Source organism: Doryrhamphus excisus, chromosome 3 (assembly GCF_030265055.1).
Source record: "Doryrhamphus excisus isolate RoL2022-K1 chromosome 3, RoL_Dexc_1.0, whole genome shotgun sequence".
Taxonomy (NCBI): domain Eukaryota; kingdom Metazoa; phylum Chordata; class Actinopteri; order Syngnathiformes; family Syngnathidae; genus Doryrhamphus; species Doryrhamphus excisus.
In genome coordinates this window covers 8,598,058-8,610,257 of record NC_080468.1, presented here as the reverse complement: position 1 = coordinate 8,610,257, position 12,200 = coordinate 8,598,058, and the positions used below count along the sequence as shown (strand labels likewise).

At 42.9% G+C, this 12,200-nt stretch overlaps 1 protein-coding gene and 1 long non-coding RNA gene across 2 annotated transcripts in view; one reads left to right on the top strand and one right to left on the bottom strand.

Annotated features, from left to right (window-relative positions):
• Nucleotides 1-467: 467 nt before the first annotated feature.
• The window catches only part of LOC131124947 (semaphorin-6B-like), a 39,444-nt gene continuing 27,711 nt past the window's right edge, over nucleotides 468-12,200 (bottom strand). The window contains exons 11-17 of the mRNA XM_058065958.1: nucleotides 12,028-12,159; nucleotides 11,456-11,605; nucleotides 11,170-11,346; nucleotides 10,724-10,864; nucleotides 9,176-9,253; nucleotides 6,461-6,522; nucleotides 468-5,200 (exon numbers count right to left, since the gene is read on the bottom strand). Coding sequence (XP_057921941.1) covers nucleotides 4,218-5,200; nucleotides 6,461-6,522; nucleotides 9,176-9,253; nucleotides 10,724-10,864; nucleotides 11,170-11,346; nucleotides 11,456-11,605; nucleotides 12,028-12,159 — 1,723 coding nt within the window. The 3' untranslated portion in view covers nucleotides 468-4,217. The remainder of the gene's footprint in view (nucleotides 5,201-6,460; nucleotides 6,523-9,175; nucleotides 9,254-10,723; nucleotides 10,865-11,169; nucleotides 11,347-11,455; nucleotides 11,606-12,027; nucleotides 12,160-12,200) is intronic.
• Nucleotides 4,393-11,319, top strand: LOC131124950 (uncharacterized). Its single transcript, XR_009128955.1, has 3 exons — nucleotides 4,393-4,522; nucleotides 10,733-10,892; nucleotides 10,999-11,319. It is a non-coding gene; the product is annotated as an uncharacterized LOC131124950 (long non-coding RNA).

Sequence of the window (12,200 nt, the reverse complement as noted above, 5' to 3'; positions counted from 1 at the left end):
CCACTCCAAATTGTCCATAGGTATGAATGTGAGTGTGAATGGTTGTTTGTCTATGTGTGCCCTGTGATTGGCTGGCGACCAGTCCAGGGTGGACCCTGTCTCACGCCCGAAGACAGCTGGGATGGGCTCCAGCACCCCCCCCCGCGACCTTCATGAGGAAAAGTGGTAGAAAATGAATGAATGAATGAAAAGAGTGCAGTAAACTCAAAGGCACTTATGAGGGTTCCTATCTAGCAGTAGAGGCCATATGAGCTAAGACGGCATATAGCGCTCTCTTGTGGTGAAGAAAGTAATTACAGACAAACAATCAGTTGAAGCTGTGCTGTGCTGGCCCCATCCATCCGTTTTCTATGCTGCTTATCCACATTAGGTTTGGAGGTATGTTTTTTTTTTTACCTTTAATTTCTATTTTAGGGGATTTCTTCAGCTGATTAGATTTGGTATCGATCCGATACTTTTTTAAAATGAAGGTGGAATGTGGAGGCCGGCAAAATTATCGAGTTCATTTTCATTTTGTGATTAATTTATTCGTTTATCATCGCGTGACAGTTTTTTTTTCTGAACAAAAACTCTTTGTCATGTTTTTGATCTCGCGAGATCTCATGACACCCCTATTCAGCAGTAAATGCAACATTAGCAGCAAATGATATAGTTCCATTTAATAGCAGTACTCCAAAAATCAGTGGTTATTATCACAGCAGTATTTTTAACAACTGCAAAAACTCAGCAGGCAGGCAAATGTAAAAGGCTCAGTTTGGTCTGAGATGAGGGCCTGCAAGTCTACTCTACCAACAGCTGAAAGTCAGCACTCAGCCAAAGTCACGTAAATACTTTACATACATCTTATTCACACCATTGGCACAGAAGAATAAAAATAAACCCCCTCACACTTCAATGCCTCTTTGCCCTAATAATGAGCCAAAAGCAAACACGGATTATTTACACTATTCACAAATGTTACAGCTCTTCAATTGCAAAAAAAGTCCTTGTGCTTATCTACGTATTACTGCACGCAAAACAACAATAAAAACATTCTCTCTCTCTCTCGGGATGCTGACAAATATATTTAAGATCCTTCCGTATGGCAGTTGATTGGCAAACAGACAATCACTAGACTATAAAAACGTGATGACAAATATGACACAAAAAGATACACAATAATCCCTCACAGCATTTTCAGTCCATTTTGAAGATTTGCATCATTATTACATTTTATCACCACATTCCATGTCATAGCGTCATGTGGTCCAAGTACGATTAGAAAGACCATGACAAAGTGTCTGTATTCTTACAGTACATATTTACAGTACATTACAGTTGAAGTACCGTCTTTAAACTGTTGGTTCCGTTATTGCGGATGCAACAGTACAAGCCCACACACGTAAAAGAAAACCATTCAGCATGTAAGGTCAAAGGCAAATATTTCACATAGCATACTGCAATAAGTTATATGGAGCTTTTCAAACAGCAACTGTGAATTGCTGATTGAAATAGTCATCATCATGGCACTTAAACACAAGGTTGTTTTTTTTTTGCTTCTGTAAACTGGCATCAATACAACACTCCTAAGAAGATTTTGGCACACAGATGTGAATAAAAGTGAGTGGGTTGGTTATTGTAATGTGTAATATCCAGTTACCTAATAATCCTCCAGTCGTGAGAGTAATACACTGCTCCAAAAATGATGGGAATACTTCAATCACTGGCTAGTTCTGCATATGCTCCTGTGCAGTACTATGTGTATATTTTGGATATCTTGTATATATCTTGTTAAATTGTCTTTTTTACTCTACTTTTTTTTTTAACTTGACTACTGCACTGAAAGGAGAAGCTCTCCAATCTGGTTGTACATCTTGTATAATGACAATAAAGGCCATTCCATTCCATAGTTTAATCTGTCATAACATTTAATAGAAACCCAAATAAGTGAAGAATAACTGAACTATGCTAAATCACAGTAGAGAAATGATTCAACTTTCTGTTAGGAACAGGGATGTGTATGTCCTACAATGTCTGAGAGGTGCTGTTTGTGGTGGGTTGTCCTGTCTCCTACAATCTCCTCCACGCTCTTGAAACTCTACATGGGGGAGATAACAACCATTTAGTTCATGGTGCATAGAGAAGTACCTGAACAAGTTGCAGTGCTTAATGGTATCACTGATGGCTCAGGGAACTGAGGTCAGATGTTGAGCCATAAAAGGTAACCAACCTGCAGCACCATTCCTTCAAATAGGTTGTCCTATTTTTGTATCCAATTTGCATATGTGGGATTGATTCACAGTTGCTTCCTAACTGGAATTGTGATTGACACATAGTTACACTGCAGTGATTACGTGTTCCCTTTTTTTGGGGGCGGGGCAGTGTATTACTTCAACTGATTAAAGTCCCAGTGAAATAAATAAAAACCTCTCAGATTCTGACTATTGTAGACTTTATGAAAGGAGGATTTATTATGGCTGTATTGCTTGCCTTATAAAAAGGCATGTGAGAACATATTTTTTACATTCATAGTTATGACATGATCAAATGTTATTGTTTGCTTTCAAGCTGTCTGATGGATATAGTATCTTAGTGTCTGTTGGAATCAAACCTTACTATGTACACTAAACATAGAATCGGTGCACATGACAAAGCAAATGTGTATTAACAAAGCACATTGTTATCATTGCTGATGTCGGTGGCTTTTGCTTTTTTTTTTTATATATATGACATCCATCTCAATGTTGTGCTGATCTAAATGCTGACTCTCATGGCACTCGACGCGTCGATGGCAGATGATTTATGTGCCCATTTGCCTCCTGGGGGCATTTCCATTACACCTATTGGCTTTGGCGTTTCCATCATTGCCTCTGTAACTGTCACTTTGTTCTGCATCACGTCTGTGGGACCTTGACCTTCTGTGGGGCTTTTCCAGGGAAATTTGTACCCATTAGAGCTGGACAGTGTTCAATAATGCAGCTTGAATGAATATGCGTGGAAAAAGAAAGGGCATTCCCAATTACGCCTTTCTTCCTTTCTGGTCAGTTTTCTGGTGCAAAACTTTCCATAGACATCCTCATGGAATTATCGGCCATTAAGTAGTACGAGGAGCGGAAGGGGTGAAAAGAGCAATGGGCGTCAGAGATGCCGACAACGTCATTACAGCGAGCAATGCGGCTGGCAGGAATACTGCTGACATTTCAGTTTTGCTCTCCTCTCTCCAAAGAGTTATGGTCCTGCATCGCTATGAGACGACTCGGACTATCGGAGGCATTAAACACTCGCGTCATGCTGCCCCGTATACACTGAACAACTCGCATGTATGAGTGCAAACAAAGAGGAAGCAGATGAGCTTCTTCTTTTGTTTCCTGTTGTTAGTCACGCCGACTTTTGATGAGTCACATAAAGCTCATTATCTTCAGGAAACATGTAACGTGCACCGTAGCCAAGTTGGCAGTCACACCAACAAGATGGAGAATGAATGCTTGGTTAGTGATTGGGTATGATAGTCCGTTGTGTTGTGTTGTGTTGTATTGATGGCTGATTAAACGAGTTCGAGGTGCTGTTGATGCAGTCTCAGTTGCGGGCCACACGGCATGAAAAAAGGAGTTCTAAACATTCCTTTAAAAATAATTAGCTGCGAAAGGAATTTTATACCCAGCAATTAAAGATTCTACTCTTCCAAACTGGACTTTCTACTATTTTTTTTGCAACCAGGGCACAGCCAAGGCCCATCCCCAAACTGTTTTCACAAAGAATTGTCCATTAATGCCTCTTTTATCTTCACTTTTATCAGTGAAGAAAATAACATCCTCATATTTGTTAGTTTTGCTTCACTTCCACAGCCGCAAAAGACGACAGTCTTTTCTTTCTTCTGTGCCTTCTCCCTGCTGCCTTGGAGAGCGCTGGCAGGCGAGGCAACTCTGCAATGCAGACACAGCAACAACCTCCGTGCATCTGACCAATTAGTGCGAGCCAGTAAAAGATCGGCAGGCGCAGCAGCCAGTCGTAACGAGAGCCTCGCCAACACGGTTAATGGAGGGTGGGGAAGAAAAGGGGGCGGGTGGTGGGGTTGCCTGAGACAGTCACAGAGGAGACCAGAGGCCTTGAATGACAATGCACAAAAATGTCCAGAGATGGGGAGGGTCGGGGGCGGGGGCGGGTGGCTGAGGCTAAAGACAGGTCAATGCAAAGAGACGTGGAAAGGCGCTCATGCAGGGCCTTTATTTCCTCAGCAGTCAATGCCCAGCCTGAGTCCTGTCATTGCAGTTCTTCTTACTCATGAGCTGGGTGAGGTCCATGAGCTCGCCAAGCTCCCCTCGCTCCAGTGCCCCCCTCAGTAAAGCCCTAGTCAGCGCAGGGGTGTGCTGTTGGTGTTGGTATGTTTGGCCGCTTGGGGCGGCCATGGATGGAGGGGGCAAGGGAACAGGCACCATGCCGTGGCTGCTGAGGATGTAGCCTTCCTGGGCCGGCCAGCGCAAAGGCAGAGGCTCACCGTACTCCGCGGGGGCGCTGGGTGCTGACACCACCCTGCGGCGTTCAGGTGAGTCCTGGGGCGTCATGGGGTACACGTATTCCCCCGCGGACTTCCTCAGCGGGACTTTGGGAGTCCCCTTCACTCCTTTCTCTTGCTTGCTCAAACAGACATAGTGCTGTCGTGGGGTGTCACTCCCCCGGTTATCGCCACTGTGCCGGCCGCCTCCCCCTTGCTGAAACAGTCTGGTGGTCAGGTATACTGAAGGGGGGATACGACAGGGGGAGCCCAGACCCACAGAGCCTCCCCCCAAGTAGGTCTGGCTTGTGTCCCATCCCCCGGAGTTCGAGTCAGACAGTCGCAGGCCTCTGCGTTTCTGCTGGGGCGTGTGCTCCGGTGTGGGTAAGAAACCCGGGTCAAGCTCCCCGGATTTCACCCATCCGTTGGGCATCACAAACAGGGTCTCCCCGCCTTGAGTGCAGGGGCGCTCACCACCTCCCTGACGCGTCACGCTGAGCACAGAGCCTCCCATTCCACCGGCATTACTTAATAGGCCTCTTTCACGCCGCTGGATAGACTGGTTGGTGTTGCTATGGCGACGGTTGGCAGGCTTGTGAGCCATGATCCAGCACACGGCGAGGCCTGAGAGCGCCGCCCCGATGGTGAATGCTGAGACTGCAGAGACCACCAGGAGATTGAGGGAGACAAGACTCTCTGGTTCTATTAGAAGACTTTGTTGCAGGATACCTGAAGATCAGAAGGAAAACGTTATTAGCATCTTATATACTGGCCACAACATTAGGTACACCTGCACCATCTGATGAAGTACAACAGAAGAGCATAGCAAATATTTTGTTAATGAAGTAATAATGAAAAAACAAGCGTTTTGGTAAAAACACCACTGTAGAGCAGTACATAATTAATATAATGTTTCATGTTTCCATGTGTATTTCCCACCTTGAGCTTTAATTTACTGTGACAAAACAAAACTGGTAATAGCATTCAGTATTAGAGAACTATGATTGCATTTTGCAAACAATAGCTGCTCTCCAGCGTGGCCTTGAGGTTCCATAGGCTCCAAAGCTTTGGAGAAGCCTGCACTTGACATCAAGTAGAACTCAGACCCAAACAGAAAACACAGACTCTCATTTTTTTTCTTCTCTCTGCTCCTCACTTTTTCCATCGTGCAGCCCGGTTAGAGAATCACTCCACAGAGCATAGCATGACTTCAACGTTTCCACCCAGCTCTAATCACTCCCATCTGCGGCAACAGCCGTGCATGTTTGTGTCTGGCTCAGCTGCATGGGGCTCAATTTCAGATTTCAGATTTCAGAGATGAGGAAAAATGATCAGATTTATATAAAATGATTGTGCTGAAAGCCTAAAAAGAAACTCCTTTGGAACTTTTAAGATCTGACCTAACAGCATTGACCTAAAAAGGGAAAAAGGCTTTAGCCTCTATGGAAAAGGGGTTCTGGTTTCCTCTATGTGAGTGAGTTTCAGAGCAAAGCTGGATAAGAGACCCTCTTGGGTCCTGCTGCGATGACGTGTGAGTCCCTCAACAGAAGTGAAAGCAGCGTATTATGCTAAGCTCATGCCCTCTGTCATATTGAGGACAGAAAAGAGAACAAAGCTTTACATGGCCTCGGAGTTTGCCTTGATATTGTTCCTCCTTGTGCAGTCTGGAGTTGGCAGCTACATCTCTTTCACATCCTCTCTAATGAAACCGTCACACTAGGACTCCTCTGACCTGACGCAAGTGAGGTTGAACTAAAACAAATACCAGCTGTACGGACGTATAAAGACGTCACAACCATCAACGAAACAACAAAAATTGTATTGTAATGTAATGGGGTGAATTATAAAACATCACAAATAGTCTCTTATTCTCCCACTTTCATAACAAACACAGTGGGAGGATGCAATGAGGGATTGAGCCACTAGGCGGAGACGTCCATGAGTTACTTGGATGTGATAGAAACATCCAGTCATGGTGCTGCAACCTACCATCACAGTCTCCTAAATGGGAGCTGGTGTTTCCGTATTCCACATCTTGTTGGAAAGGCAGCCTACAGGCACATACAAATCACACATTAAAAGCCAATACATACATTATATTCATACAGGAACACAAATTCAATACAATGTCATGCAGTTACGTCACACGACAACAAAAAGAGAAGCGGAATTTGACTAAGCATGAGGTTGTATTTTGACCTTCAATCACTTTTCCACTCACTGTAACAGTATACTCTATTGACGCTTACATTGATTTTTACTTATAGTGGCCTACCCACAAGGAGGTCAGAGGTCAGGTATGACACGGCGACAGAAGAGAGTCCAAAATACATCAAGCTTAAACTAATAAAAATTCCAGACATAGAAATTAATGTACTTAATACCACAGATTATATCATACAGTATATGCTGTGGCGGCACGGTGGGCTAGTGGTTAGCGCGCAGACCTCACAGCTAGGAGACCAGGGTCGGCCATCTCTGTGTGGAGTTTGTATGTTCTCTCATGTTCCCCCCGTGCATGCGTGGGTTTTCTCCGGGTACTCCGGTTTCCTCCCACATGTTTCCCAAAAACATGCTAGGTTAATTGGTGACTCCAAATTGTCCATAGGTATGAATGTGAGTGTGAATGGTTGTTTGTATATATGTGCCCTGTGATTGGCTGGCGACCAGTCCAGGGTGCACCCCGCCTCACGCCTGAAGACAGCTGGGATAGGCTCCAGCACCCCCGTGACCCTCGTGAGGAAAAGCGGTAGAAAATGAATGAATGAGTATATGCCGTAGTCATAAGAAATGACATAAATTAAGTCCAAAGTACAACTGGATAAAATGCAAAAATCAGGTTTGTCTATAACAGGCAACAGGCAATTTGCTTCAATATGTTATATAGTAATTATGTAATTATGTTTTAGATTGTAAATTTACAAAAAATTACATTTACAGTTCATGACGCCAGCCATGATGCACAAGCTCAGCCTCATTTACAGAAGTGATGTCATGGGGGTAATGCCCATGAGCGAAAGCCGAGTAACTCTTCTCAAGGTAGATTGTCGACTTCAGTATATTTGTCATCACAATAGTAGTAATGCCAAAATGTGTATTCGAGTGATATTTTAGGTTTGTGGAAGTATTGTAGGTTTGAGAGACAAATGGACGCCCACCCCCAGTAGTAATCTTTGCAGTGATCATTTCACTGATGACTGCTTTGAATAAACCCCTTTACAAGAAGAAGCATGTATGGTTTAAATTCATTTTCCAAAAGGATGCTATTCCGCTGGTACACAGGAAAAAAACCAAGACAATTAATAATAAAATAATAAAATAATAAAATAATAAAATAATAAAATAATAAAATAATAAAATAATAAAATAATAAAATAATAAAATAATAAAATAATAAAATAATAAAATAATAAAATAATAAAATAATAAAATAATAAAATAAAATAACCACTATATCAATGTTGGCACAAGAGAGTCATGTCTTGCTTACATCATGTCTCCTAAACACTATTCCACAATAGCGACAAGGCTGAAAAGCATTAAACATGTTTTATAAACATCTTTTAACAACGATATGTTTACTGTGGGGGGGCGGGAACGGCAGTAAACATTCATCCTCTACGTGTGGCCACATGTACAATAAAACAGGCTATAAAAAACCTTTTACGCTGATTAAGAAGCCAGTTTAAAGCAATAATTGAAGGATAATCAACTCCAGAGTAATTTACACCTACCATTCTGTATTTTCATGTCGACCAATCTTCCTCTCCACATCTTAAGTCCGTGTTCTGCAATTTTTTTCTTTCATCTCCAAATGTTTCTTCCTCCTCAAAAATGATTGACACATCGCTCAAATCTTCGTAATAATCACTGTAAGTGTCCTTTGTCTTGTTTGTTTACCTGAGCGATATTACCCCTAAGGACGTCACTTCCCGAAATGAGGCTGAGCTGCGAGAGCTAGTTCGCATTGGCCGGCGCCATGAAATATAAATGTGATTTTTGCAAATTTATCGTTTCATTAAAAAAAAAAAAAATCTAACAATATAGAACATAATTACAAACAATATTAACATATTTAAGCAAAGTTAATGAATCATGTCATGGACCCTTTAAATGTAGTTAAAAATCATTCATTCATCATCTACCGCTTATCCTCACGAGGGTTGCGAGGGTGCTGGAGCCTGTCCCAGCTGTGTTCGGACAAGAGGCAGGGTACATCCTGGACTGGTGGCCAGCCAATCACAGGGCACATATAGACAAACAACCATTCACACTCACATTCATACCTATGGACAATTTGGAGTCGCCAATTAACCTAGCATGTTTTTGGAATGTGGGAGGAAACCCACGCATGCACGGGGAGAACATGCAAACTCCACACAGAGATGCGCAAGGGTGGAATCGAACTCCGGTCTCCTAACTGTGTGGCCACTTGTCCGCCATGCAACCCCTTGTAGTATAATTCACTATAATATGTTTGTATTTCTATTGAAACCTCATGTGTTTTATTGTGCAATAAAGTGTTAAACCACACTAACAAGAACAAAAATAATCTATTTACAAATCATTATTTAACAAAACTTAACAAAACCAAACTAAGAGCAAGTGTTGCTTAAAATCTAGTGCCATACAAAGGTAAAGTGACGCTTTATTTCTACAGTAAATATCTTTGCATAAGGTTTTTCATGGATGTGTTCCTCTTACCTGGTTCCTGGTCTCAGGAAAGAGCAGGTGCTGCCTCTGGTCCAGCCACAATATGGGTCCCTCGAGGCCAGGCAGCTCCTGTGTGCACACATAGAAATGTAAATAAGCTAGCTAATCTCATTATATGCTTATTCCCTGTGGAAAAACAACATAAAATACAAACACTGTTATAAGCATAAAAAAGAAATTAATCTGCTTGGCTGTATGCTTCTCAAATGTCAAGTATGACTTTATTGATTAAGAGGTCAGACAACAGATAGATTTGTTATTTGTTCTATTTGCCAAGTATTCATTATGAATCTCAAGTAAAATGTATTTGCAAGTTCACCATAATAAGGATGCATGTGACAAGCCAATCATCTGAGGTTGACAGGAGTGACGCAACATCCCAACTTTAATACAGGTATACACGAAAGGGCCACAATATTAGGTACAATGGTTGTCTAATGCGATGAGACAATACAAGAGTTGCATTAAAAATGTGCCTTTTCAAAGATGGGGATCATACTATGGGGATCACAATTTATAGCTGCTCTGCTCCCAAACTTCTTCAAATCCCGACTCCAAGCTCATCTGTTCAAGGCTGCATCCTCCCTTTGACTGCTTCTACACCATCTTTCTGTCACTTGTTCTTTTTGATTTGATCCTTTCTTGTTTTTTCTGTATCTTGTGAGGTGTCCTTGGGTTTTTAGAAAGGCTCTTATAAATTATTATTATTATGAGAACAGGGCACTATTATGACTGCCTTTTGTTGCAAAAGACCAGATCAGAAGAACCATAGCAATTGTTCCCGTAGGAAAGAATGCTGGCAACTTTTTTTTGGCCCCATTGTGGGTTATTCAGCAGTCACACTCAATAAAAAAGTCATGAACGGTGAGTCACCAACTTGTAGGGTGCTTTGTTTGGGCATGCTGTTTCACGGAATCATATAATATAGAACAAATGGTTTTGTTCGGCTCGATATTGTACCCAGATGAAAAATGTTCATAAAAAAACAGATCATACAAACATTAGACCACTCAAAAACTTGTTTTATGTATATATGTATGTTTGTGGTATGTTTATTTGTGTTGGATTTTACAGTGTACAGTTATTCTCTACCATCCCTTGAGAGGTGTTTACAACAAATAACACCAAATGAATTTCATTCATTCATTCATTTTCTAACGCGTTTCCTCACGAGGGTCGCGGGGGGTGCTGGAGCCTATCCCAGCTGTCTTCGGGCGTGAGGCGAGGTACACCCTGGATTGGTCGCCAGCCAATCACAGGGCACATATAGACAAACAACCATTCACACTCACATTCATACCTATGGACAATTTGGAGTCGCCAGTTAACCTAGCATGTTTTGTGGGAGGAAACCGGAGTACCCGGAGAAAACCCACGCATGCACGGGGAGAACATGCAAACTCCACACAGAGATGACTGAGGGTGGAATTGAACCCTGGTCTCCTAGCTGTGAGGTCTGCGCGCTAACCACTAGCACACCGTGCTGCCCACCAAATGAATTTGACATTTTTAAAAAAGTAGCTAACTTATGTCGCTTACTTCATGCAGCGGGCGTGCAGGTGGCAGCGGGACGTGGGCACACGGACCAAACAGGACGGGAAGGCCAACAGCAGTGTGTGGCTGGTACGGTCCAATGTTAGAGACAGGAGCTGGCGACCCTGAGGAGAGTCCTCACCACATCTGAAGAGACAAAGTGGAGAGTAAGGAGGTGGGTCACATGATACGTCAGATATTGCTGCAACTTTGTGTGCTTTCTCATAACGATGTCGCATCCTCCAATGGGACAATATATGACTTATATGATTCTTTATCAGGCTTCCCAGGCTGTGTAAAAGGGCCACATCTGTAATGCAGTGAAACAGGAAGGAGGTGGCAGCCCCCTCTTTTTAAATAGAAGCGATCCACGTGATGTATAATGGAGCAGGATGCCAATAGATGTCATCAGTCTGAGCTCAAGGACAAAAGTCTCTTTACTCCTTACTCACTTCTCTGGGTTGAAACCCTCCACCTCCTCCAGGAAGACACTGCTGTGGGACACTGAATCCCCACTGGGAATCATTAGGAACTTGAGAACGGTCCCTCGGGTCGAACCGAGGAACAAAACTGTACGGTTTCGATGGGGGCCAGCTTCCGTGTCCACCACCATAGCTGTCAACTGATACCTGCAAAGACATATCGACCATGAAAACATGAGTGGCTCAATAAAATCAATTTCTTCTACCCTTCTCTCTAAATTTTTCATGACATAAAACTTGAACTGGAAAGCAGTACCGTCCCATAGTCTTGACCACCCAGGGTCTGTGCCCCAGCAGCGGTACCGTCTCATCCATCAGAGGGTGGGTTTTCACAAAGTTTAATACCTCGTCCGGCAATGTGGTGGATGAACTAAATCTGGACCCCAGGACTGCACATCCTCCAGGTCTGGAAAAACAGACAAAGAGATTATAATAGAATCTTTGATTTTACCATTTTAAACAATTTACTCGTACGAATATAAATAAATCGGACTGATCTGCAAGAAGAACAAACTTTGTTATGACTATCTGCTCGTGCCTTGGGACCTCATGTCTCCAAAAACAACGATGGCATTTCCATGTCAACATGTTCTGATGGACCTGGAGCACGTCCTGGCACCTGATAATGTTTCTATAACTATACTTCTGTCCTGTCCTTCACGGGGGCCTTGCAGCAGACTGCTCTTGGTTTGTTTCAACTGTCTTCTCCGCTGATCAATTATCGTTTCAGTAGTTTATTTCTTTTCTCCACCGATGCTAACAAGCATGTCCCACCACAAGATGGGCAATGAAGATCTGTGCAAGCTCATAAATGTGGCATAAGCATACCTAGGTTTGGGGACTGCCTCTTCTGGTACCGGAGTCCAAATGGACTCTGGGGATTTCTGTTCCTTAAAGCGTCCCTCGAAGGCGTGAGCCAGCTGCTGCATGTCAAACACACACACGGCAGAACCTGGAATGCTGGAATGGAATACACAAAATAAGAGAAGAGAACAATCGTT